The 26,657-nt window shown below is 57.4% G+C and overlaps 1 protein-coding gene across 2 annotated transcripts; it reads right to left on the reverse strand.

The window, feature by feature from the left end:
• Window positions 1-7,159: 7,159 nt before the first annotated feature.
• Window positions 7,160-24,363, reverse strand: ANXA6 (annexin A6). Of its 2 annotated transcripts, XM_037398315.1 has the most exons (26): window positions 24,033-24,363; window positions 21,476-21,536; window positions 18,358-18,442; window positions 17,963-18,057; window positions 17,691-17,804; window positions 17,513-17,603; window positions 17,323-17,402; window positions 17,190-17,246; window positions 16,915-17,008; window positions 16,736-16,831; window positions 16,428-16,486; window positions 16,025-16,147; window positions 15,756-15,814; window positions 15,234-15,312; window positions 14,303-14,384; window positions 13,950-14,044; window positions 13,419-13,532; window positions 12,736-12,826; window positions 11,933-12,012; window positions 11,685-11,738; window positions 10,387-10,404; window positions 9,431-9,527; window positions 9,056-9,151; window positions 8,704-8,762; window positions 7,838-7,960; window positions 7,160-7,531 (listed from the first exon to the last, which is right to left on the reverse strand). In XM_037398315.1, exons 2-26 carry the CDS (start codon window positions 21,491-21,493, stop codon window positions 7,472-7,474), a joined length of 2,019 nt encoding a protein of 672 aa, XP_037254212.1. In that variant the 5' UTR covers window positions 21,494-21,536; window positions 24,033-24,363; the 3' UTR covers window positions 7,160-7,471. The 2 variants fall into 2 exon arrangements, with proteins under 2 accessions (XP_037254212.1, XP_037254213.1); XM_037398316.1 differs by lacking the exon at window positions 10,387-10,404.
• Window positions 24,364-26,657: the final 2,294 nt, after the last annotated feature.

The following is a 26,657-nucleotide window of genomic DNA, read 5'->3' on the forward strand; positions in this document are numbered from 1 at the left end:
GGCTCGTTGGGGAGTGGCGAGCCTGAGCCCGCAGCGGCTCCTCTGGCTTATCGAGAGACAAAATGGCGGGGCCGAGGGGAGGGCAGGGCACGGCCGCGGCGCCGTCCTGCTGGGGCGCGGGGGAGCCGCCTTGCACCCCTGGTGCCGCTCGGGGGGTGCAGGGATAGCCGAGGGCAGGCTGTGCTGAGGGGGCCCAGGCCCTCGGCTGCTGTGGCAGCCCCAGGCGCTCCCCGGTGCCCAGGGAAGCAGGCTGGTGTGCTCCTGTGGGCCTGCTGAGGCTTACCAGATCTTCCTCTTCGGCAGCTGAGGCGAGGGGAGCTTGCCATGGAGTCTTGCATTCCTTGAGTTAATGTTACACAAGGAAATCACACCCCTAGCTGGAGTGTTTATTATAGGGGATCGTTTTCCTCTGTGCTGCTGCATTGATTGTTGTGCGTTCATGTATAAAAATGGGCCGGAAGATTGAGAACCACAGGGAGCGCCTTCTGGTTTCGTGGATTTCTTTGGGATTTGCTCCATAGCTATCTGATTTTTTCTTGTTTTGGTTTTGCCACAAGGAAGGTGTATTTTATATATAACTCTATACATAAACCCAACAAACCAGAAGCAAAGACAGCTCTGTGAGCAGATGTGCTGCTTGCTCTTTGTCTGTACTGACATTCCCTCCTTGGATGGCCGCTGCTGGGCTTGCGGAGGTGGCCTTTGCTGGTGTTCATGCTGTTTCTGGCTGTCCCAGCCCTGTTCAGACAGTTCCACTGCTGCTCAGTGATTTGTTGTTTTGGGTTGTAAAAATAATAATAAAAAACCCCATACACGCCAAAAACCAAAAAAACCCTGAACTCCTTTACCGCCCTTCAGCCAGGGTGTTGCCCTGGCAGCCCAGCTGGGTTATGAGGCAGCTCGATGGGTGCTGGGACTCCGATGTGCTCTTCAGCTGTCCTTGTGTCCAAGGTCTCAACAGGGGATGAGGCAGCAGGACCCCACGCATAGGCAAGGTCTTCCTTTTTGTTCCCCAAAGGGCTTGTTTTATCCCAGAGCCCCAGTGCTAATCTGTAAACCCTCAGAAAGCCTGCCTTCAGAGCTAAACGCAGTCCCACAGAAGCAAAAAGCACCTTGTTTATAAGATAATGTCTCAGTCTGCAAAAAATAGCCAAACCCCGCTCTATCCCTGTGAGGACGGAAGCAGGGGTGGCATGGTTTGGCTTTGCAGTGCTCTGGGCTGACAGCTGAAAAGCAGCCTGCATTCCCCTTGCTCCATCTTGGGCATGCCCCCCACCGAAAAATCCATCACGCTACTCACCTGGCTGGCTTGTGGAGGGGCTCGGGGGGTGAGAGCCCTTTGGGCCAGGCGCTGTCTAGCTGCAATCCCCAAATGCAGGAAAGGCTGGCCCAGCTGAGCTTACTTTTAGGCATGGAGAAGGGGAATTCCCCGTGATGGAGATCCCAGACAGCCTTTGCGTGGTTTTGATAGGGAGCCAGGCACTGCTTAAAGGGCTCTCCTGTGCCATTCCTTACAGGGACCGCCAAGCCGTGTCAAGTATTAGTCAGAAAAAAGGGGGGTGGGTGGGGGGTGGGGAATTGTCGTGGAGGCTGTGATTCAGTTTTGGACAACTGGAGAGCATGATTACATCATTCTTGCCTGGTTTCTGAGTGACTTTACTGTGTTTGCAAACATGTGCTTCTCCCCAGGGAAGCCGGTGTGTCTTGCGAGAGGCATTGTCATCGTGCCTTGTGTGTTCCTATTGCATTCTTGTCCATCCCTGGACTCAGAACAGGATGCGTCTTCCTGGGGGAGTGGGAAAGAGCTGGCTCTGCCAGTGGAGCCGGACAGGTGATGGTGTGCCAGGGATGCAGGTAGTCCCTGGAAACCATCCACCAGGACAAGTGATGGTCGGAACCAAGGAGCCAGCTGGTGCTGGCATAAACACGAAGGATTTAAGTGTTTCTCTTTTACAGAGGTTGATTTTATCTCCCCAGCTCCTCGCCAGTAGACACAGAGTTGTACCTGGCAGGTTTTTAGTCTACACTTGCCAGGCATGAACTGGAAGGCCTTGAAAAGCATCCTGCTTTCGTCCAGCTGCTTTGGGTGGTAGGAGCGTGGGTGCTTGGCAGGAGGGGTGAGGAGCTGTGGGGTCTGGGGCCTGCCTGTACCCTGGCTACCCGTGGAGGTGGTCAGTTGGTGGTGTGCTCTCACCCAATGCCTCTCCACCTCTCCAGCCAGCTGCTCTTTGTGTTTCTACCTGAAATTGCCAGCTAGGGCTGGCCCAAATGCCAGGACAAACTTTACTATGAAAACCAAAGGTCCTGTTAGTCCTTCCTCATACCTTTGGTCCCGCTGTGCTCCCAGGGGAGAAAACTCACCTGATGGCAGCTGTGATTCATGAGCATGCCTGCGTGGCTGTGATGACGTGTTCATAGCTGACACTTTTATGTACTAGGGGTTTTTTTTTGGCGTGGAGGATTGGGTTCAGCACCTTCAGTGGAGGCTTGTTCACGTGAAGGCACCCTTGATTGCTTCCATGTTTGTGGCCGTGCTGCAGGAAACGGGGTAAGAAGGAGCGCAGGCCGTGGGTGAGGGTGGCGGAGCTCTCCTGCCCTCTGCTCCTGCTTGTTTCGGATTAGGTCTACCTTCCTTTCGGATGACCTCACTCAGAGGTGAGCAAGGTGGACCTTCTCCATGTCCAGTGGTGCGAATCCCGACTGGAAGTGGCCCAGTAGTCTGAGGCAGCCGGGAAATTCACCTGTCCTCAGTGTGGCAGGGTGAACAGGGTGCATTTGAACCCTGATGTGGAGATGGGCCCAGCCAGGGCCGGGCTTTCATGGGCAGCTGTCCCGAGGAGCTGGTCCTAGAGCACGGCAGGAGCAGAGGGGCAGCTGCAGAGCAGGTGATGGGTGCAGCTGGTTTGGCACGTCACCCTGGGGCTGCTCGTGGGATTAGCTCTGCAAGGGGCTGTTGGGTGGTGCTGATGGGTGCCTCTTGGCATCAGCAGTGGGTTTTGCTGGGAGCTGCTGCTGGTGCTGCATGGATTGAATGTGTCCCGGTGCTCCGGTGAAGGGAAGCAGAAGGCCGACAGTGACACTGTGAGAGTGGGGAGGAAGCTCTGGCCACAAGAGGGGATTTCCAGAACATTGTGATCTGCTGTCTATGCAAATCAGGAACTCAAATTAACCTGGCAGGATGGGAGGGCTCTGGGATGGAGGGCAAGGAGAGGCAGGGGAGGGAACGTGGAAGGGATCAGGGTAGGTGAGGGATTGGCAGATGGATGGAAAAGGGAGGTGCTGGGGAGCAGCCTCACTCCCCCAGACCTCCCGCAGCACCTTGCCTTCGCATGGAGTTGCAGTTCTGCAGTGGCTCTCCAGGGCTGCTGGGCGGCTTTTGCTTTGCTGGGCTTATCCTCTCACTGAATGAGAGCTCCCTTCTCCCTCTGCCTTCGGCATGTGAGGCAAGGCTCAGCATCACCTGCTTTGCAGGAGATCACCACCTCCTGACTTCCTCCACTGCCTCAGCATCCTCCGCCTCCCTCCTCCACAGTCAGCAGGGGATGGGTTATGGTGCGACCCGGTGCAGTTCCACAGTGGATGTGCCAAGAGCTGTGAGAACTGGATCTGGGAGTGCTCAGAGGATTTCCTTGTGTGCTTTGAATTATCTGGAGTCCCAATTTGCAAGATCAGCAACAGGCACAGAGGAGATTTCTCCTCTACCTCTGTCCCCAGGCCATGTCTCTTCCAGTTGCAATGCCCGGGAAAAGGGCTCATCAGTAGTTGTCATGCCCTGGAAAGCTGGCTCCAGGGGTGACGGTGTGGGGAGAGCAGCTCTTGTGGGCTCAGCCCTTTTCCCAGCCTTAGCCCACTGTGGGGAACAGGCTGCCCAGTGAGCAGCTCATGGATGTGAGGGGCAAGGCTGCTTCTTCCTCCTTTGGCTTGGGAAGAGGAAGAACTGGAGAAGAAACTTCTGCTGGCTCCCAAGACTGGGTTTTTCCCCCTCTGGGGGAAGGGGAGGATGGTTGGTGGGATGGAAGTGGCTTGCTGATATTGCAGTGTTGGGCCAAGGACCAAGATCAACACCCCACACTCTCTGCAACGTATGTGGCTCCTCCCAGGGTCTGGTAGTAAAGAGGATCTGCAGTGGCCCCTGGAGCTGACTCAGAGGGAGAGGTCTGACCCTCTGCACACCAAACATGGGCTCGTGGGGTTTTCTGGATGTCGCAACTGGTGAAATCTGGTGTCGGCTTTGCCTGGAAGTGAGTTGTTGCCCCTGACATTGCTGGTCAACGTGCAAAACAGCCGTGTGCCAGGTGCTGGTGTGTAAATCCCAGACCCTGCCAGCAGCCCTGAGGGCTGATGCGTGTGTGGCCAGCGCAGACCTGCCTCCAGTCCTTACTTTGCTCACAGCCTGTCTAATTCTTCCCCTTTTTTGTGCCCATTGCTTTGTCCTCCCCTTTTCTTTCCCTGCCTTCTTTGAACCACTTACCTTCAGAGGCTAGGCATGAGATTTCTCACCAATTGCCCTCAGATTGGGCGAGTTGGAGCCGGCAGATAGAGTGAAGGTGTTCCGGGAGAGTGGTGCTATGAAGTATATTTTCTCTAGAGACTGGGATGCTTACAGGGATGAAGCTGCTTTGCCTGAAGGGTCTGCCCATGTATAGGGGGTTTCATGGGCAAAACAGTCCTCACTCAGGGAATTTATATTTAATTTACTGTCAGTTAACAAAAATTGCTAGGGAGTGATTTGGGCTTTAAACAAAACAAGTGTTCTTCCTTCCTCAGCCTTGGCTTTGGCCAAACATGCTCTTTCTCCTTTCTAGACTTAGTGTTCCTCATTCAGCTGCAGATTACGCTCACTCTGTCCCAAATCCTTTGGCAAAGTGACAAGTCACGTGTAACCTGGCTGCTGCTTCTCTGTTCTTCTTACTGGGTTTCTCCCACTCCTCTGTGCTTCCCTGTGTCCCAGGGTCCACAGCCTGTCTTGGTGCTGCTGGTCTCAGGCTTCTCTTGGTTCACTTGGATTCCTTCTAAAGCAACACGCTGCCCAGCGCTGCCTCCTTATGGCTGCTTTTAACCAGAGGGTCCCGTTTCTCTGGGCCTGGTGCAGAGTCCTCAGGCTCTACCAGCACAGGAAGGCAGCAGGGGTTTAATTAGGTTGTCAGTGAGAGATGCCTTTACCGTGATGCATGACACCAAACAGGAGCAGGTCTCCGAAGAGGAGCTGGCTGAAAATTCATCAACCTCTGCAAGAAAGCATCAGGGTGAAAAATGGGGAGAAAATGCCCCAGGTGCAGAATGAGTCCCAGAGGCCATGGTTGTGCTTCCCAAGATGCTGTCAGCCTCCTAGCATTGCCCTCAGGGTGAGCAGCTCTGCTGAGCTCAGTCCAGTTTGCAGTTGTCCCTCACAGGGCAGCCCACCGTGAGCAGCTCCAGGTGTGCTGCCAGCCCCAGCACCATGTGGGCGGGATGCTGAAATAGCCTGTGCTTAAATAGGATATGGAGTGTGCTTAAGTGTTTGCAGTGGTTAAAATGCCACTGGCTGTTTTCTGCTCCAGCTATAGCAGCTGCTGATGGACATGGCTTACTCTGGTGCTGGGGCAAGAGGAAGGCTTTTCGGCAGCAGGACTTTCCAGGAGAGACAGTTGCTCCAAGGAGGAAATCCCATCTCGCTCTCCCTCCCTATCCCTGAACACTGTGACTGATATCTTGTCCTCATTGTAGGAGTAGCTGGTGGCAGATGCCAGGGAAATTCCTGGCCTTGGGACTGGTATGCTGGGGTCAGCTGGGCTTCCTGGCGGTGGCATCACCCTGAGCCGGGCTGGGGACCAGACCTGAGGGGCTGCCTGGTCTCACTTGTGGTCCTGTGCTGCTGGCATCTGTTTTGGCAACAAGGAGACGGGGTGATGGCTCTTATGTTGTGGCCCTGTGCTAACTGTGGAGGAGCAGAGCTCCACTGCCCCAAATCTGGCTCTCACAGGGGTGCCAGCCTGTTTCCCAAGCACTAAAACTTCCTCGGATATTACAGCCAGGTCCCTGAGAGCACCATTTCCAGCTGTGGGGATGTGGCCAGCTCTGCTCCCCACAGTTGCTGTGCTGTGCTCAGCTCTCTGACAGCCTCACACCTCTGCTGCAAAGCTGATAGTTGCAGCACTGAGATGCAGGAAGGGATGGGCAGATGAAGATCAGTCACATCCTCCCTTTAAAACATCTTCTGTATCTGCTCAAAGCCTTTACAGCAGGTTCCTGACCAAGCAGGTGACCTGAAGGCTGCTGCAGGCGTGGGGTGGGTTCAGTCCCCCCAGATGCTGCCTGGACAGAGATGCTCAATCCTACTTACACACAGGGGCAAGACAGAGGAACCCAAATCTCTGTGGGAGAGGGTGTAAAAGATTCAGCCAGGCTGTTTTCCCCCAAGAAAGGTGATTTTGCTACAAGGGGCTGTTTTACAGGAAGGCATCAAGGGAGTTTTTAGTGGGATAACACCCAGGTGAGTTGTTTCAGCTTCCCTGGTTTGTCTCTACATGTTGCTGCTTCTCAACCTCAGCTGGTTTTGAAGTGTTATAATAATATTGTGTTATTATTCCTAACGATGCTTTGATATTTTGAAGGTGAAGCTTTCCTCACCCAGCTGTGTTCTGAGGAAGATTTGGGTGTTCAAGACTTTTTGTTCTGACTTGGAAACAATTGAAAGTGCTGGAATTTCCCACTTTTGGAAATTCCAGTTCTTTTTGCCTGAGTGCTGGGGGAAATGCAAACATAAACTGTTTGGGGGTGTAGTCTCTATGGCATGTGCCTTTCGACTGCTTCTTCAGCAGCTTGAAAGCACAGGAAACCGCATGCAAGGACGGATGGATGCCATCAAGTCTGATTTGTATCTATGGTTTATAAAAGCATCATCCACACAATGGCACGAACCCTTGCTGGGGGTTTTCAGAGGCATGAAGTGAAGCTTTCAGTGAACTCCCTGCACTGCTGCCACCCCATGCACATTTCCAGCCCCTTTCTCAGCAGTGGGGGACCCTGCAGTGTTGCTCAGAGGGGCTTCAGGGTCTCCAGGGCCCTCTCTGGGGCTGGGGCAGGGCTCCTGCCCTGCAGGAGTGAGGAGACACTGAGAGTCCTCAGCACAGGCTCAGTCCCACCCAAACCTGCCCCAGTAAATCGACTGCTCTTGGCCCAGGGTCAGCAACAGTAAGGTTTTATTTATGAGATTTAAAATTGTCTTTTCCGTCTGGGTAAATTCCTGGGTTAGTGGCATGTTTGGGTATGAATTATTTTGCACTGATACAGCCAATCTCCCTACCCAGACCCCTCTGCTCCCCTCCCCAAGACTCCCCCGGCTTGCAATGCGGTGCTGCTTTCCAGCGCAAAGTGAGTTGTCCTCTGCGGGGAACAGAGCGTCCCCTGAAGCCCCCAAAGCTGCAGTGACATCAAGGCAGTGGGTGTGTGCGTGCTGGCTCAGACACAAAGAAGGGGCTCCTGCAGCTGCCTAGTCCTCCCCGCCACACAGGGCCAGCAGAGCCTTGCGGTAGTCGCCGGAGGTGTCCTTCTGCAAGAGGGAGGAGACCCATGTCAGAGAACCACCCACTGATGCCTGCCTTGGGGAAGCCCAGCTCAAGACACTGGGGAAAGTGTAGTTCCATGCCCAGGCCACCCCACAGGCATCTGTGCAGCAGCGGAAGATGTCAGCCCATCTCTATAGCCGAACCTGCCAACACCAGGGCTGACTGGGGCGGGTTCCCCCTCCCTGGTGTTGCTCATGGCACTGCTCATGGCTCAGGTCCCTATGGAGCTCAGGGCCAGGGCTCAGCCAGACAAGGTGACAAGCCAGGGAGGGATGCCCGTGTCCCCTCACCTCAATCATGTGGTGCAGTGATTTGTCAAACAGGTCTACGAACTCTCCCCGGATGTTGAGCAGGTCGATCTCGCTCCGGGAAATCATGATCCGGGTGAGGGTTCTCTCATCCGTGCCGGCACCCTGCAAAGGGGAGCTTAAACAAATAACCCCAGAGGGACTGGGGCTCAGGGACCCTCCCGCCATCTCCAGCACAGTCCAAACCACAAAAATGATCAGAAGGATGGAGCACCTCTTCTATGAGGAAAGGCTGAGAGAGTTGGGGTTGTTTAGCCTAGAGAAGGCTCCGGGGAGACCTTATTGCAGCCTTTCAACTTAAAGGGGGCTTATGAGAAAGATGGGGGCAGACCTGTAGCAATAGGACAAGGAGTAATGGCTTTAAACTAAAAAAGGGTAGATTTAGACTAGATACAAGGAAGACATTTTTTATGATGAAGGTGGTAAAACACTGGCACAGATTGCCCAGAGAGGTGGTAGATGCCCCATCCCTGCAAACTCTCAAGGTCAGGTTGGACGGGGCTCTTCACAACTTGATCTACTTGAAGATGTCCCTGCCTCTTACAGGGTGGTTTGGACTAGATCTTTAAACCTTTAAAGGTCCCTTCCAGCCCAGACTATCCTATGATTCTACAGTCTCTCCTTAGACACGCGCTGGGCTTGCTGCTGCAAGAGAAAAGCCTGCTGCATCTCCTGCTAACCCCAGCAAGCTGATGCCAGCATTGGTTTGAGCTCAGCCCTGCCCTGCTCCCTTGGGAATGTCCAGAGGACAAACCCCATCACTACAGAGTTAAATCAGAGAATCTCAAAGGGTGTCTGCCCAGCATAGCCCCCTCCCGCAGCTCAGCCCCAGGAGAGCCCGTCTGTACCTTCATGGATTTGTAGAGCTTGTCAGCGAAGAAGGCTGGCTTGTTCTTCACACTCCGGACTGCAACACACAGAAGGGAGAGAAAGTGGGCTCCTGGCTTGTGGCACCCAGGGAACACATCACAGCAAGGAGCCGTGCCACCCAGGGTCAGCTGCAGACCCTCCGACCCTCCTTGGTGCAGGCTTGGCCCCATAGGATGCCCTATAAATGCCCCAGCCCCACACCGCACTGGGAGTCTCCACAGCCCAAAGGCAGCAGGAATCTGCCATCATGGTGCCTTGGCAGAGGCAGGAGGAGGGGGTGCCTGCCCTCTGGGGAGCCCTTCCCCAAGGGAGCACCCACTGGGCACTGACCGATGGCTATGAAGGCATCCCTCACATCTCCTGACATCCGTTTCCTGATGGCGTGCTCCACGTCGTGGTTGGTCATTTTGATGAACTCCTGAAACACTGTGGATGGGGGAGAGGAAAGGGTCACCACTGAGCCACTCCATCCCAGCCCTGGGCATCCCTGAGCCTCAACCATGGAGCCTTCTAGTCCAGATGGGACCAAAGCAGGCTTGCGCATGCCATCTCCTCCCATTGCTTCATCCCCACCACTGCTGGGGAGACAAGGCTCGACCTTTGGTAGACCCCAGTCTCCTGCTGCCCAGGAGTCCCGTCCAGCCCAAATCAAAGCACTTGTGTGGCAGCTGAAGGTTCAGCAGTGGTAGAGAAATGTGGTCCTACCTCTGCGAAGGTGGGGGTAGCTGCGGGTGCAGAGGATGCTGAGGAAGCGGGTCTCCAGGGAGTCACTGGAGTCATTGCTGGAGACATCAGCAAGTTTCTGGGAGAGCAACCAAGAGTAAAGAGGGAGACAGGCATAGCAGAGGGGGACAAAGATGTCATACAGCTCTTCCTGGGACAGCCAGGCTGAACACCCCCTTGCAAAGAGGGTGGCCTCTTATGAGCAGAAAAATAGCTTACTTTTTTTTTTCTTTGCCAAGAAAAATCTATTTTCTATGCATGGATGTGAAGGTGCACAGCTGCACACTCACACATTACCTCTGAGAAAGGATGTTTTCCAGGTTTTATTAAAAAAGCTTTGCTTTTTTAGTATACAAAGTAAAAATAGTAGGACTATTTTTTTGTATGTCCTTTGGGGAGGATGTATTGGGGATGACCAATAGGAAACTCAGAGCTGCCAGACACAGGAGCCACCCTCCACTCTGGGCCACAGCAGCGCTGCCCACGGGCGAAGTGGCTGCCACCCCTGCTGCAGGGCTCCGCGAGGAAGCTGTACTCATTGCACCCATTAGGCTACTGCAGTAGGAAGTCACCCCTTCCCCAATTCCCACTTTTGGTGAGCCAGGGAAGCCAGCCCCAAGTCCCATGCTGCCAGAAACACAGGTCCTGCATGCAGGCAGTGTGCAGGATTGGTCTCCAGCCCTCCCCAAGGGCAGGAAGGTGGATTTCTCTCTCTCCTGCCCAGTGCTGCAGGGAAGTGCCCTTGTGCCGGTCCCACCTGGCCCCCGCCACCAATCCTGATGCAAGAACCCCGGAGCCCTGAGCAAGCGAGCACAGCCTGTGTGGTCAGAGGAGCCCAGTACGTGGGGCTGCTATTCCCAGCCCTGGCCCTGCACCTGAGGACCATAGCATCCCCTCAAACATGCAGAAGGCTGAGGAGCGAAAGGACAGGCACTCACCAGGGTCTCAGCAACAACCTGGCAAAGAGAGAGACAGGAAGACAACAGGGTCAAGAGTGTGCTGCTCAACTTTTATCCTTCCCTGACAAAGCGAGGGAAGCCTAGCAAAATCCCCTAAAATGACTTGCCCCCAGCTCCCCTCTTTCCCTGGGAGTGGACCTGATCTTAGGACCTGTGTCCTCCCCTCCAGTTTGGCCTCTGCACCACTACCTGGGGTGGGGAGGTGGTCTTCGGGCAAGCAAAGTGAGCCCCCCATCCCTGCGGCTTGGGTACCAGCCTGTTGCTCCGTGGGGAGCATCCTTGCCTGGCTCCAGGCTGGCTCACGCCAGTGAGGCACAGGCAGAGCAAGGACAGGAAGGGCAGTTTTGCTAACAAAACAGAGCATGGCGCCAGGCCAGCTGCCGCCTGGCTGGCTCGTCCCTGTGTTTGTCATCCCTGGCTCTCTCTTTCTTTGCAGCAGGTCAAGGCAAGCGGCAGTGCATGCGGCAGGGTGCAGGCAGCGCAGCGTCCTCTCCCTCTGCTGGCAGCAGCCCTGCTGGGAGAGCTGCGTGCCTGCGTGCTGCTGGCATGCGGTTGGAGCAAGCGCTGCTGGTGCAGGACAGCCAAGTGAGAGCTTGGGTTTGGCCCCGCACCAAGCTTCCCAGCCCCTTTCGGAAGAGACTTGGCCTGAAGGAGCAGGAGGCCATGGTGCACTGCCCAGGGGTCACAGGTCTCCTGGGACTGGGAGCTGAGCCAGGCAGTGGGGCCCCAGCAGCCCCCTGAACCATTTCTGGCTGCACAGCCTTCCCCCTCCCCTGGCCCACCACAGCCAAGTTAAGGATGAGGCAATGGTCTGGGGGCTGGGGCTGGCATTCTGGCATGCTGGCAGGGTAAAAAGCAGCTTAGGCTTCTTGTGCAGCCCCATGCACAACACAGAGAGATGGGTGCCTCCTGCAGACCAGCCCAAAGCTGCCTTTGAAGCTCCAGTGCCAGATTTCAGCATCAATGTGTGTTGCCGGACCCTAAAGTGGCAGCTCTGCACAAGAAATGATGCAGTCCCCAGTTGGGAGCTCCCTGCCCTCACTGTTTGCAGCTTCCCTGTGCATGGAGCAGCAGAGCCCAGGGAGCAGAAATCAGGCCAGGGAGCTTTACCTCCAAGGGCCTCACTTCACCTTGCATCTCCCCCTGCACTTACAGAGACCCTGCCCCAGCAGCATTTACTTCCCTGAGGATGCCATTTCCAGACCAGGGGATGCAACATCCTTTTTTTTTCTTTTTTTATGCAGAGCCTGTAACAGCACTGCCAGTATGATTCTTACCTTAGCATCTTCATGTGCCTGCGTGAGGTTCTCTGGTCCTTCATCACGGTTGCCCTGTGATTCAATACAAATATCGTGGAGTTGGCCATGGGAGAGCCATCTCCTGGGAGAGCCCCAAGTGGGCAGCAGACAGGGGCCAGCAGCACTGGCAATGATGCTTTGTCTTCTCCATAGCCACCATCTTCACAGACTCCCAGCACTGCCTGTGGCAGGCAGGGGACAGTCCCCAGTGTGAGAGCTGCCCTTACCAGAGCCAGGGAGACGAGAATCCTCTTGAAATGCCCCGATGTGTCTGAGCTCAGGTCATCTTCCAGGCGCTTGTGGTAGGCTGTGGAGAAGGATGGCTGAGCCCTGTGCAGCTGTGCTTCCCACCCACCAGTGCCTGTTGTGTCTGTGAGCCCCGTGGGGCCCGAAGATGGTGGTGGCTGTCCTCTACTCTTTGTATGGCTGAAGCAGATACCTCCATCTGCCTTTTTCAGGCCCAGGGAGGAGGGGATCACCCCAGCAGCTCTAAGGCCCTGGGCACGAGCACAGCCTCTTGCTCCACGTGCTCCAGAGGGAAAGGGATCATTGCAAAAGAGCTCTTAGGGGAGGAGACATTGGTGGCATGTCACCGTGACATGGAGAGAGGCCAGGACCAGCACTCTGCTGGGGGTGACCAACCACAGGGCTATCTGTTTAAAACCACGGGCTGTCTAGGGGAGAAGAGGCTAGGGATTTAACCTGGACTTTACAGCCCTTGTTCCTTAGGGAGAAAGGGGCATGGATGGGAGGGAAAGAGAATGCAGGATCTGGGGGTATCAAATCACAGGATGGATTTGAGGACTCCTGCCAGCCTCATCCCAGGTTTCCGCTTCTCTTTAATAAGGTGTTGGTCCTGGGAAAGAGCTGCTCTTGCCTGGAGGGAACTAACAGACCTTCGCAGCATCAAGCCATGGACCCCACACAGAGATAAAAATTGTACCCTGGGCTCTGGAAAGGGCCTTGTACAGCATTGAAGGTGGTCTGTACCTAGGATCTGGGTGCTCCCCACATCCCTCCTGTGCCGTACCTTCCTGATACGCCTCATTGATAGCTGTGATCTCCTGGTTGTTCCGTGTGGCCATGATTTCGATGAGGACGCTCTCATCTGTGCCAGCTCCCTGAAAGACAGCAGCGTGGTGGGGTGCTGCGGGTGCCAGTGCTGGATGGGGACACAGCAGCATCGCCCCCACCAGTGCTGGGCAAGGAGGGGCTGCTCTAACCCCAGGGCTACCAGGTGCCAAAAGTCCATGTCCAGAGGATGGCCCCGAGGGCTGGTAGGAACCAGCATAAACGCATCCAAGTGCTACTGGGGTCCCAAGTGGTGTGATGGGTGGATAGTAGTGCACGCCACTGGTTTACCCCTGCCCTGGGTCTCCTGTGGCTGCCGGCACCTAGCAGGGCACTGCTCCCACTGCGAAGTGGGGATGCTCTGTAAAGCAGCAGGAGGCCTCCCGGAGAGGCTTTGTGTATCAGCTGGTTAGAGCATGCTGGGCTGCAAAGAGGCCAAATCCAGCTCCCAGCAGGTCTCAAGTGCAAACCAGGTTTTTGTCCTGGTGCTTTCTGCTTTGCTTTTCTTCTACATAGGAGATGAGAGCCGGGGGGCAAGTGAACCTGGGGTGCACTCACAGCCCCAGGCACTGTGGGTACAACCCCAGTGAAAACTGCCTTGCCCTCACGTGCTGAAGCCGGTACTACTAGTGTGGCAGTTACCTCCACAGCCTTCCTCAGCTGCTTGGCATCGTACTGCGCCGGTGTCAGCATGAGCCCGAGGATCAGCTTGGCCAAGCTGCCTGACAGCTCAGATTTCAGGTCTGCCATCAGGTCCTGCAAAAGTATTTGAGGGTTCAGTCCCTGGCTCCTTCTGCAGGGACGGACCAGCCGAGGCAACACCGGGGAGAAAACAGGAGACATCTGGGAAGATCCTTGGAGCAGTTTAAGGTCACATTTTGGAGGGCAGCTCTGGGGAGATCCTGGCCCTGGAGTCCTCTGTGTGAGACTGAGGATGGGGCAAGCAAGGGGGAAGGGACACCCTCCCCTCAGGCTGGTGGGGCACCCAGAACAGGATGCTGCTTTTACAACTCAGGCTTCCACTGGGGAGTCATGCCAGGGCAAATCGGGGTGCCCTGGCTGCCCACTGCTCCTTGGGCAGGATTTCTTTCAGCAAGGGGCACAACTCTGCGTGGCAGGGGGCAGGATGCAGGCAGAAGGAGGGAGCAGGGTGGGAGGGGGGCCCAGCAGTACCCTGCCATAGTGAGCCTTGTAAGCCTTTATGATCTGCTGCCTCTGAGCGTTGCTCCTCTGCGTCACCACCTCGATGATGGCCCCTTCATCCGTGCCTGCAATGACAGCAGTGATGCTGGAGAGAGCCAAGGCGGCCAGCAGAGCCACACCACGTAACCCCTGACTGTGGGCACGTCACCACCCCACCCCCACAAACTGGGGAGGTGGGGAAGGGAAAGCTCCCACAGCTCCAAAGCCATCTCTTTGTTCCTCCTAGGGCTTTCATGGAGCCCTGCATGGGCCAGGGTGGCTTTTCTGCCCCAGGAGCTGTTGAGGAGCAGCAGGAAGGGGCTGGGTGCATGGCTCTGACTTACCCAGGCCCTTCATCGCCTTCCGCAGCACCTGTGCATCACCGTCATCGTTGAAGCCCGCTGCGGGCTGCACAGTTCCTCGCAGCTGTGGATACACAGAGGGGTTTGGGTTCATCCCCAAGCTGGGTGGGATGGAGGGAGGGATGGAGAGAGAGGGAGAGAGGGAAGGTGCCACCCGGCAAGCCGAGGCCAAAGCAGGTTGTGTGTTAGTGCAAGCACCTGGGGCTCAGTGAGGACATCCCCACCACTGTCACCCCCTCCACCGAGGGGCAAACCATAGCCAGGCTAGCAGAGAGGAGGGAGAAGACGGCAACAGACAGTCCCTGGAGTCTTGGTGTCCTGCTCAGTGTTACACCCGCCTCCCCTAGTGCCGGGACAGGCCATATCAGCTGAGAGCCAGAAGAGGAGTCGCAGAAAGGCTGCCCGCTCCTGCCCCGTAATTCTACCCTCCTTCGTCATTACAGCTCCCAGCACGCCTCCATCCTCCCCATGCACACAGCGTGTCTTTTCTACACATCCCAAAGCACCCTTTTGTGGGTGCTTCCAGCTGCATGCAGGGTGCTGGCTCCCCACGGCACAGCCGTGTCCTCGCCAGCCCTGGCGTGAGGGTGCTGCCCCAGGGAGCAGCAGGTGTCCAGCAGGCACCGGCGCCAGGGCTGCACCTGACATGTTGCACAGACATGCAGGGCCTGCACCTCGAGGGAGGGAGGCCTCAGAGAGAAGAGGGGATTAGTGGAGCCCATGGGGGGCGGCCAGCCCTGCCAGCATTACATCCCACCAACCTCATGCCCCCAAACCAGAGGACGGTGTTGAGAGAAGCCGTGGAGCAAGAGGCAGAGCAGGGGTGCGGAGCTGGCCGTGCCCCACGGCAGAGAAGAGCAGCAAGGGGTCTCAAGCTGGCAGGGAGCAGAGAGGGGGTACGAGGGGTGCTGACCTCTACTTTGGCCACCGCACTAAGCTCCCACATCCGATAGGCCACCTGCGCCGCCTCGGGGAAGAACTCACCTGCGGCACTGCAATGGGAGGGCAAGGACAGGGGACAGTGAGCCATGGGGGTCCCGCACCCTGCCAGCAGCCACCCTTGAGCCCCATCCTGCACCTCCATGAGGGGCATTTTGTACCCGCCGGGTGCCAGGCACGGGGGCAGGTGGGCAGGAGCTGGGTGCTTGCTGTGGAGCTGGGTGGGAACGGGGGGAAGCAGGTGGTAAATCCCAATTGCCCCCACCAGAGCATCCTCCTTCCAGGTGTTTGTCTCTGCCCTGCAGGGCTGCCACACGCCAAGAAGGGACCATGGCATTGTAGCTGGCCATGCAGAGGGGCTGCAGGGCCCCCATACCAAACCACTGTCACTGCAGGTACTGCTGGTTCAGGTGCTCCACCAGGCTCTGACCTGGAGGTTTGTACCCAGCACAAAGGGGCTGAGGAGGGACAAACAGGGTGTGACAGGTGGTCTTACTCATCGTCACCTCCGCACAGCTTCAGCAGGGCTTTCTTGTACTCCCCAGAGGTGTCCTCCTGGAAAGACAGAAGGAGATGGAGAACCATATGGCAGGGAGGATCAAGGCAGTGCCATGGGATGGGTGCATGGCACGCCTTGTCCTCAGAGATGGACACCCAGCGCAGGGTGGCTGGGGAGGGGGCTCAGCCCTCCCACAGGCGCTGGCATCACAAGGGAGGCAGCACTAGCAGCTGCTCGGAGCAGGACCGGGCATCCCCAGCACTTACCTTTATCATGTTGTAGAGAGATTTCTCATACTTGGTCCTGAACACCTCCCGGATGTCCAGCATGTCGATCTCGCTGCGGGACACCATGATGCGGATCAGCGTGTTGTCTCTTGTGCCCAACCCCTGCAATGGAGGAGCCCCTGCATCAAGCCTAGGCTGGCCAAGCGACACTGCTCAGCCCATCCCGTTTAAGACCCTCTATCAGATTTCTACCCAGCCCTGGGTCTGAAGGAATAACTCCTTTGGAGGGAAGAGCAGAGACCCCAGGTCACATAGGTCTTATCTTCATGGACATGTGTCACCCTGCTCTCCAACAGTGCCCCATGGCACAAGGGGGTCCCTCCTCTGGCCAGCTCCCCGCAACACTGCAGGGGACCTCCTGGGGAAGGGATGATCCACTCACCTTCATGGCCTTGTAGAGCCTTTCAGCAAAATACTCTGCCGTGCTTCTGATGCATTTCACTGTGGGGAAATTGCGTTGTGGTGAGGGATGCTGGCACCCGGCTTCACCAGTGCCCCCAGTCTCTGAGCACCCATGCCCCTTGGGCACTGCATTCAGCATCCCCACCTGCCCCGAACGAGCCTCCCTGCATTCCCTAAAACTGGGTACAACTGCAACCCCAACCCCACTGCCTCTTGCACTGAGCCCTCGCACCCCAGCAAGGCCAGCGGCATGTTTTCACAGCACTCCCCATGCAGGGACTGACTTACCCACAGCCAGCATCAGCTTCTCGAAGTCACCAGAGAGCTCTGCCCGGATGCTCCTCTCGATCGGCTTCCCGGAAATCTTTAGGTATTCGTCAAAGACTGCAGGACAAGAGTGAGATGATGCCTGGAGAAGCTGCTAACATGCCTTCAAGCCCAACCCTGAGCTCGTAGGAGATGCTTACCCAGGCGGAGGTGCTGCTTGCTTCGCCGGCCAAGGATGTAGATGAACTGGGCCTCATCCGTGCCCCATTTCAGCTCACCAGCTTCCAGTAGGTCCTTGTGGGATGGGGAAGGTGGCAGAGCCCGAGTCAGGGTGCTGGTCATGTGGGGCTCTGCCCAAGCATGGGTACCCTTGGCACCCACCTGACTTTTTGAGGTCTAAATGCAGCTGGTCCCAGTGCCACCAGCCCTGTCCCTGCCCTGATGCCACCCATCCCAGTGACCTGCCAAGCCTCACCTTGGCATCCTGCTCCACCAGGTCCTCACTCACCACGTCGTCCTCCTCCCTGCTGCCCTGTGGGACAGAGATGGGCTCAGCCCTGCTGCATGCAGGCATCTGCCTCCTACAGACACTGGACAGATGGTCAAACCTGAAGCAGAACAACGAGCATCTTCTTGAAGTGGCCAGATGTGTCTCCAACAATGTCAGCCTCCAGGTCTCTCTCATAGGCTGGTGGAAGAGGAAGAGGTCAGGGCCTTGAGAGCTGGATCCCCTCACCTCTGCCCCTTGCCCCGGCCCAAGGGGACACAGGGCATCCCGTGCTCTTCCCTAGCCCTTACCATCTTTGTAGGCAGCCACCAGATCATGGATCTCCTGGTTGGTGCGAGAGGCGAGGATCTCGATGAGGCACTTCTCATCTGTGCCAATGCCCTGCGGGCAGAGATGCAGCCCCATGAGCAGTGGGACCAACTGGGGTGTCCTTGGAGGGGCCCTGGGGGGGGGCTGCCCACCCCTTACCGCAATGGCATCTTTGATCTCCTTGGCATCGCCGTAAGCTGGGGGCCGCATCAGGCTCACGATCAGCCGCTCAAACTTCCCTGTCAGCTCATACTTGAGGTCTGCGATGAGGTCCTGATGGGGAGGGAAAAAGGGTCTGGGGGACCCTTTGCTCCACAGCGTCTCTGAATGGGTCTAGGGAGCAGTGGGTCCCTGCGTGGGCTGGTTGGTGGCAGCTATGGCCACCTGTGTCTGCAGTGGGGGCACGGAGCAGGGAGCGTTTCTGCCATTACCTTCCCATAGAGGGACTTGTAGGCTTGGCAGATCTCCACTCGCTGCTTATTGCTTCTGGATGTGATGAGGTCAAGGATGGCCTCCTTGTCGCTGCCTGCAGGGAGAGCCAGGAGTCATGCTTAGCCCCATGGCTGGGTGTCACTTGCCATGGCTGGGCTTGTAGTAGCCTTCCTGCCATGCCCAAAGCTGCTTCCAGCTCAGGGCCAGGAGAAGAAGCAGAGCCAAGATGGCTCCAGGGAGGAAAGGGGAACCAGGAGAGGTCCTGCCATGCTGCTAAAGCAGACAGGCAGCTGAGGGAGGAGGTGTTGCAGGGTGCCCAGCCATGCAAGGGTAGCTGAAGGAATAGGGGACATCAGGGTGGCCCTGGGGTGACAGTCCAGAGGAGCATCCATACCAAATCCCTTCATGGCATTGTACAAGGCCTCTGCATCCTGGCTGGCATCGAAGCCTGGGAAATCCTTCACCGACCCCCTGTAGACCTAGGGGAAAGGAGTTCAGAAGGTGAAAGGGGAAGGCGCAGCCTCTGTGGGTTGCGGGAAGAAGTTGAAGCTGAGCAGGATGGAGGCAAGATCCATTCCCACCTGGGCTGCCTGAAGCCAAAGCTCAGCCTCAGACATAAACGCTTGTTCTTCTCAGTTGTCCCCTTTCCTGTTTGTTCTTCCCGCTGTGTAAATTGTTTGTGTGCTGGCTCACCGGGGTACCGATACCGACACAGCCTCCCACCTCATATCTTGCTGGCATCACTGTTCGCTGCTTGTGCCCCGTGTTTAAGCTGGATACAATCCTCCCCACTGCGCCAGCAAGAGCCGGGGGGGTTGAAGGCAAGTTCCTTCAGCTCTTTCAGTTTCCAGCACCATCTTAGAGGGGGCTGGCAGGAAAAGGGGAGACCTCACAGGAGGGTTGAACACCCTGAATGCAGGGGAAAGCACCCAAGGACCACGGTGATCCCCCTGCAGTGCAGCTGGGCTAAAGACAGTTATCAGGAGTGGACTGAGAATAATGAAGTCATTTCCCACCGCTTGTTGCAAAACCCTCTGGATGCTGAGGATGGCTGGGCTCTGCATGGCCTCCAAGTGAGGAGACAAATTTACAGGCACAAAATCATCGTGGGCTGCTAAGTGGAAAGCACTGAGAAGCACCAGAGCTGCCAACAGCTTGTCCTGCCCCAGTGTGCACTCCTGCAGGGCCCAGGCTGGTCCAAGGGGTCAAAGTAGAGATCCTGGAGAAATCCTGTGAGTTGGCATGATCCACTTCTGTCTGTTCCTCTGCTCCTCCAGGCTGCACAGCGGGGAGCCCAGGACTGACACTGCCAGAGACCTCAGGAAAAAGCAGGGACTGGGCTTCCCCTCCTCAGGTCAGCTTTGCCCAGGGGAATTCACCCGAGGGGAGCCTGGGGCCGGACTCTGATTGAGATCAGCACAAACCCTGGGTGGAAGCAGATGTGAAACCAGCCCAGCCCCACGTAAGGAACCTGGATGAAGCCCTGCTGGAGGCACGGAGCGGGAGGAGCTGAACGGCAGTATTGCCTTAGCGGTGTCGCTGGGCAGCAGGAGGGCTGGGAGCCAGGCTGGGCTCACAGCTGTGTCAGTGCCCTGGGAAACTGAGCATCCTCCCTTGGCTCTGCTAGTACCCTGTGCCAACCAGGTATGTGCACCTCCCTGGGATCACTCGCTCAAGATCTGCTGTAGGGCTTGTGTAAGATCCCTGGGAGCTGCTTGAGGGCCCAGGGCTGTTGCCAGCATCAGCATCTACAGCCAGCATGTCCCCAGAGCAGATGGGCATCAGGCAGGCAGCACCAGTGTCCCTGATGCAACAAGTGCCTCCAGGAATGAACCCGAGGCAATGGACATGGGGCAGCCCCATACCTACTGCTTCCCTGGGTCCCATCGCAACCTCACGCCACAACAGCTCCCCTGAACATCTCACCCAGCACCTTCAGAAAGAAACTGGCCTCTGTATCCCCATTTTCCAGAGAGAAACTAGTCCAGGCTGGGCATACGCCACAGGTCCTCTTGGGAGGAGCTGTTGGCACTGGTGTTCCACACGGTGGGGACCAGGTCAGGCAAGAGGAGACGCTGCCCTTCGAGGGAGCTGGGCAGGCATGGGGACAGATCATATTGCAGGTGATTCATCGGGAGAGCTGGATTTAGCCCTGCTTCCCGGCAGCTCCTGGACCCTCCTGGCTCAGTGCAAGCTGCTGCCCACACATACGCCTGGCAGAGATGTAAATAAGAAGTTGCAAGATAAAGGAGATGTCTAGGAGCAGCAGGAGGGGCAAGGGTGGCTGCAGGGTGCTGGGGTTGCATGAGCGGTGATGGGGAGACAAGCTGTTGGCCCTGGTGAAACAGGGAGGAGCAGGGCTGTGATCCTGCCTGCGGAGCCACTGAAGCATGAGCTGCCAACCTTGCCACAGTGCTGCCATGGCAGGGGCAAGGAAAACAGGCAGGAGCTCAGTGCTGCGCATCGCCTCACGCTCCACTCCAGGCACTCTCCACTCCAGGCACTCTCGTGGGGACAAGCCCCAGCGAGGTGCAGAAACATCACTCAGGAGAGAAAGAGCATCCTGCTTGCTGAGCTCAAATCACATACCCATCCCCCTTTCCATTCCCTGCTTCAGCTGCTGGGGGCCTCCCGCCTCCCCTCCTCCAGCCTCTGAGTCATCCCGGCCTGCCTGGGACCTCCCAGCTAAAAATACACCAGGCTGGGGCTGGAAGGGTAGAAGCAAATTCCCAGCATGGCTTTGCTCTCTCCCACAGCATGTCTGCCTGGGGTCCTGGACCACTGCGGAGGTGATGCTCACCTGCGCTGTGCCTCAGTTTCCCCACCCAGAGGCAACAACTCCCTCGGTGGCAGGAAGCTGCGGGTAATGGGGCTTGAGGCAATGGTTACTTGGTTTCTCCAGGGAATGGAAAACACAGCCTGGTCCCAGGCAGTGGAGGAGGGAGTCTGGGCTTGGAGTCCTCCGCTGCCTAGCACCCTGCTGGCAGGCTGCACCCCGCCAGCTACAGCTGGCCACCGAGGCAGGGTTTTCCACCCAGGCAGAGATGTTTTCCTGGCTGCCAGGGAGCACCTGCTCACCCAGCTGCCACATTGCACCAGCCCCTGCTTGGAGGGGGAAGAAATCCAGGCTGGGGGCGGGGAGAAGCTGAAGCAGGGCTGCATGCCTTGCAGTGGGCTCAGGCAGAATTTCTCCCCAGCGAAAGCCCAAATCCTCAGTGCAACGCCTCTTCTCCTCCCCTTCCCACAGCCCTGATTCCCTCCCCCATTCCACTGTGGTCCCAAAAGCATCTGGATTTTTGCTCCTTGCTCTTCCTGCTTCCCGGCCCAGCATTTCTCCCATCTGCATCACATCCAGACAGGCTGGCTGGAGAGGCAGGAATGTAAACAGGCTCCGGGCAGCATTGTGCTCCGTGCGCGTCACCGCCATCCTTGCGGTACAATGGAGAAGCTGCCTCTGGGGTGCCCTGCAGCACCCCCAGTACCCATCCTCACCGTGTGTGGGTCACCCTTACCTTTCCTTTGGGCGCCATGGCTTCCCAAGCTGGAAATCACTGGACCGAGGGCAAGAAGGAGCTGCAGGAGGGAACAGAAAAGCTGACATGAACCAAATCCCCCTTTCTGTGGGCTGCGTTGAGGGAGGCTTTGCTCCCTGCCCCGGGTGCTGCTGCCAGCCATCGCTGTGGGTGCGGGACCCGCGGGAGGGTGGTGGCCGGGGCTGCTGGGGAGGGTCAGGGAGAGCAGGGAGAGGGGCTTTGCCAGCTGCCCTGCAGTCACCAGAGCGGAGGTCCTTTGGTATCTGGCACCAAGTTGGGGACCCCATGGACCAAGGACAGTGGAGATGGGCCCCTGTGCAGCTTCCTGCCAGCACCGAGAAAAACTGTGAGGTGAAGAAAGTGCTGAATATGTGGAAATGGACCGACCATCCTCTGCAGGGCTGGCCCTCCTCACTGCACCCCACAATACTTCCTCTGCTCCCCCTGCAGCCCCCCAAGTCCTGGGGCCATCCCAACTTCAGCAGCTGCTGGGGATGCCCGATTGCCACATGGTGCTGGGTCTGGGCAGCCGCTGCAAGATGCCACCAGCTTTTATCTGGGTTTCCATGCACTGAATCAAGGCTGCCATCAGTCCCACGCACGCAGCGGAGCCCAGGAAACACAGTCGGGTTTCCAGGGTAACTCGCAGGTTGTTTTCTAACACCAGCACCATTTATAGCTGCAACCCACTGCAGCGTGGGCTCTCCCCACCCACCCAGAGAAAGTCCCAGACAGCACCATTTGCTCTGAGAAAGCTGATGGAGGGAGAGAAACAGCTGGAAAATGGAGCCCAGCCACGAACAAACCGCTGAGCGTCAGCTGAACTCCAGCCATGAGGCACAGCCCCCTCCTTGCCAGCGCTCACCCTCCCTCCGAGACACGTTGCAGGAAGACTCAAGACACAGCAGGGCCACCCTGGGAGGGGGATTTCTGTCCCCGGCAGAGCTCGGTTTAATGCTGTGGAGTGCACAAGGGAAAAATCACAGGAACTTCCCTTGCTTGGCCCTGCATCCCTACAAGAGCACCCATGGAGGGGGAGAGCCAGCCCCGCGGCCATTGGGGTGGCTGGGTCACCCCACTCGGGTGCAGGAAGCCTGACACCTGCGGGCATCCTTGCCGAGGGGAGGAAGTTTTGCAGAAGACCAGAGCTGCCTTTGCCTCCCCTTCCCTTTTCAGCTGGGGAGGCTGCAAGCCTCAGCCACCCTTCCCCACGGCTCCTGGCTGGGAGAGAGCCCCCGTGTGCCCTGTGCGCAGCGGGGCTGCACTGCAGCCGGGTGCTGGGTGGGCACCAGGGGATCCTGGTCCCTGGCCTATGCAGCCTTTTAATGCCACTCAGGAGCCGGTACGTGAAGCTGCTTACCCTCCAGGGAACGGAGAAAGCCCCGCGTGGCTAGCCCCTCCTGCCTCACTCCATGCATGCAGCAGCTGGGCTGAGACCACCCAACTCATCTCAGCAGTGGTGGAGACTTGACGGCCACACCCAGTCCCCAGCCTGCCCCTGCAGTGTCCTGTCCCTGTCCCCCACTGCTGCTGGCACCTCTGCAGAGGCTGGGGGAATGGCCCCAGCTCTTGCCTTGCCAGCAGGCCAGCCGGGGAGGATGCCCAGGCAAACACACAGCATCCATGGGGCAGGTGGTGAAACCTGGAGGCTGCAGAGCCCCAGCACAGGGCTATACCTGCCCCCCGAAAACAATGGAGAGGTTTGGGTTATGGGGCTGCAAGGATGGAAAGCACCATGAGAAACCCTAAATGATGTTTACCGCCCATTCCCTTTGCAGAACGACCCACCCTTGCCAAAAAATGTCTGTTCCCCCAGCAGCACGCACCCCGCCAGCCTCTCCATGGCCCCACCACAGCTTTGGGCTCAGGGGTTTCACCCCAGGCAGCTATTTTTGCAGCCTGCTGCCTGGCAGGGCTCCCCCAGCACAGCTGCCTGCGGCGGAGGCCACGACACACCCAGCACCCCCGTTGTCTTCCTCGCAGGGCGGAAAGGGAGCTTTGCTGGCTTAAGGCAGCGTCTGTCCTCCCTGTGAAGCCAGGGAGGTCCCCAAAGTCCCCCTTCCCTTGTAGAGCTCTGTGCCTCTGGGCTGTCCTGCAGTGCCTTTGCCTGTACAAAACTCGGTGGGATGCCGAACCGAGGGGGATCTTCTCCACCGAGCGCAGCCTGGACCCCTGCACGGTGGGATGGGCATTTCTGCGGCTGCCGCAGCACCGGAGCAGGAACAAAGGCGCATCCTGGCTGGGGCACACCCATGGGCCCCGCAGCAACGCCAGCGCCCACCCGAAAAAGCACCCACCGGCACTGCACCCCCCCAGGCTTGTGTTAAAAAGGAAGGATTTTTCATTTTAAAAAAAACAAACAAAAAAACCCCACACAACAAACCAACCAACCAAGGATCCCCCCTGCAGCCCCCCCTTGGAGGGAGCCTCCACTTGCACGGCTCACTGCCCAGCCAGAGCTTTCTTCCCATGTCGCATGCCACCGCGGTGGCTTTGCCCACCAGCACGGTCCCCCCGCACACCAGCTCACACTTACAAGCAGCACCGAGGCCTGTCTGGGTGCGCTCGCAGGAACAGCCGGCCGCGTTCTTGTGGCCGTGTGCTCGTCCTTGGCGTGCAGCTGTTGCCTCCCAGCAAGACGTCACCGCTCACGAGCCCTCCAGAGTCCCCGCCTGCTGTGACATGGGGGTCAGGGCTGCACTCCCACCCTTGCCACACCTCAGCCCCTCAGTTTTGGGTGCCCACGGTTCAGGGGCACCCGATGCCGCCTGCAGAAGTGCCCCGGCAGGGTGTGGGGAAGGGGGTCACTCAGCAGAAAAGCTCCACCGATGTGTGCAGGGGCTGTATGCCAGCAGCGGTGATGCATGCAGTGTAAGGCAGTAATGGTGATTGCGCTTCAACTGCGGAAATTTCACCCCCTTCCGCTTCCCCCCCGCCCCGGTTTCCTCGTGAATGCTGTGGTGCAGCGTACCCTGCTGCCTCACTGTCTGGTCCTGCTGCCGGCCACCTCTGCCTGCACCAGATCACCCCTTTCCCTGGTCGTGGTTGGGAAACACCCATCCCTGACTCTCTCTGCAAAAGCCAAAGTGGGGTGTTTGCCCCCCAGGACGTGCTTAAAGGGAAAAGTGCTGACCAGGGCTTTGCAAGGAGCATCTGTGGGGCAGGAGCCAAGCTGGCGCAGGGAGCTGGGGAGAGGCAGCTTGCTGTCCCCTCAAACCCTCCCCCCGTGCTGCCCCACAGAGACGAGGAGCCCTTGCAGCACAGCTGCAGGTAGAGATGCAGGCTGAGCCTCTCCGAGATGCTCCTGACAGGCGGTACCGCTGCCTGCAGTGCCCTGAGGATGCTCCCTTCCCTGCCTTGCCCAGGTAAACCCGACTCCTCCTTTACCACCACCCTTTGCCCCAGCCAGCACACAAACTGCAGGAGGACTGGAGGAGCTGGCAGGGCTCCCCAGGAGCCACGGGCGGTGGTGTCTGTGCTCTGGCTGATACCAGCAGGAACAGATAAAACTAAAGGCCCCCTTGAGATGCTGAAGGCTGCTGGCACATAACCTTTCAGGCATCTAAGCCCTGGCGGTACCTGCTGGCTAGAGCATCTCTCTGGGAAGGGGAGACCCTCCTGGCCAGTTAGCACCAGCTGCTCCTTCATGCCCTGTTGTTCCCTCAGGCTAGCGTTGGTGTCTGGGGACCTCACTCATGTGAGATGGCGTGGGTGACAAGCATGGCTTTGTTCACCCTGCACTGCAATGCAGGGCAACAGCCCTGCTCTCCTCCTGGTGCCCCTAGCTGTGTCATGGTGTGCTGAACCCCCCTGCCCAGAGGTGCTAGCCCAGCAGCTCAGAGTGCACTGGGGACATGGACAGCCTTGTGGTTAGAGCACACACCTATGCTCTGGGTGCTCCAAATCCTTCCTTGCTTTGTACCTACAAGGCTGATAGCCCCTTCCTCGCTGAAGGATGCGCTGAATTACATCACAGCCTAGAAGATTTTTGTCCTCAAGTACTGTAAGCAGACACAGCCCAAGCACTATCTACAATAAAATTAAAGATACCTCTTCATCCTAAAATACCAGCCCCTAGCCTTGCCTCAGAACCCAAACTTGATCCTCTTCTCCTAAGGTAACCAGCCAGGGCATAGCATAGCTCCCCATACTCTCTCCTAGCTTAGAACAACCCTACAGAAGCTGTGCTGGGAGCTGAGGGCACTTATATACTGTACTGGCCCTGAGCAGCCTCACCTGGAGCCCCCTCCCACACAGCCCTGGGCTTTCATTTAAGCCCAGCCCTGGTGCTAAGCCTTGTTGCTGGTTGTGGTTGGCTGCTTAGCCCCTCTGGGCTGTACCCCAAGAGATGCACTGTGTTGGGGGTCATTCCTGGAACCTGTTTCATTCCCTGTGGAGGAGCACTTAGGTTTTATTGTGCCCTTGCAACTTCCCAGGCAGATTGGGGCTGGTGTGGGGCAGGTGTTGCTTGGGGTGGGAGCTGCATCCCCAGCCCTGCTGCTAGGGCAAGGCTGGATGGGTCAGTGATGGATAGTGCTGCTGTGTGCTCTACTACAAGCTGGACGTGGGCTGGTTGGGTGCTTTTCTTTCTCCAAGGCTGCTCTCTCTATGCAATGGGGCTGTGATGAGGTGTGGGCAGCAACTGGGGTCTGGGTGCCCAAATACTGGGGAAGTGTGGGCAGCCTCAGAACTTTGCTTTTGGGAGATACATCTGGATGTGCTGTTGCAGCCACCCCATGGAGCTGGGACTGTGCTCCTCTGCCTCACTGCTGCAGTCAATTTTTGGACCTGCACACCTCCCTTTTTGTTTCACAGGGACAGTTTAGCCTGACTATGGTCACAAGTGTAGGTGTATGCACTCCTGCGTCCTCACCTGGCCATGTTTCTGTTCTTCTCTGCCTGGATTTCCTCCAAAACCTGCTCCACAGATTGAGATGAGGGACCTGGTGTGAGGGAGTCGGTGCAGAGGGAGGAGGTTCCCCCTTCCACCTGCACAGACAAACTTGAAATGTTAGACTCCTTTAATAATGCCTCTGAGCCTATTAGCATTGCAGGCTTGTATGTATGATTTGGAAGGCGTTGTGGGAAAAATATTTCTGCATAGATTTCCCATTGTGTAGCTTGGAGTGGTGGTCAGAGGGGGGAGGGCCAGGGCGCTCCC

Source organism: Falco rusticolus, chromosome 8 (assembly GCF_015220075.1).
Source record: "Falco rusticolus isolate bFalRus1 chromosome 8, bFalRus1.pri, whole genome shotgun sequence".
Taxonomy (NCBI): domain Eukaryota; kingdom Metazoa; phylum Chordata; class Aves; order Falconiformes; family Falconidae; genus Falco; species Falco rusticolus.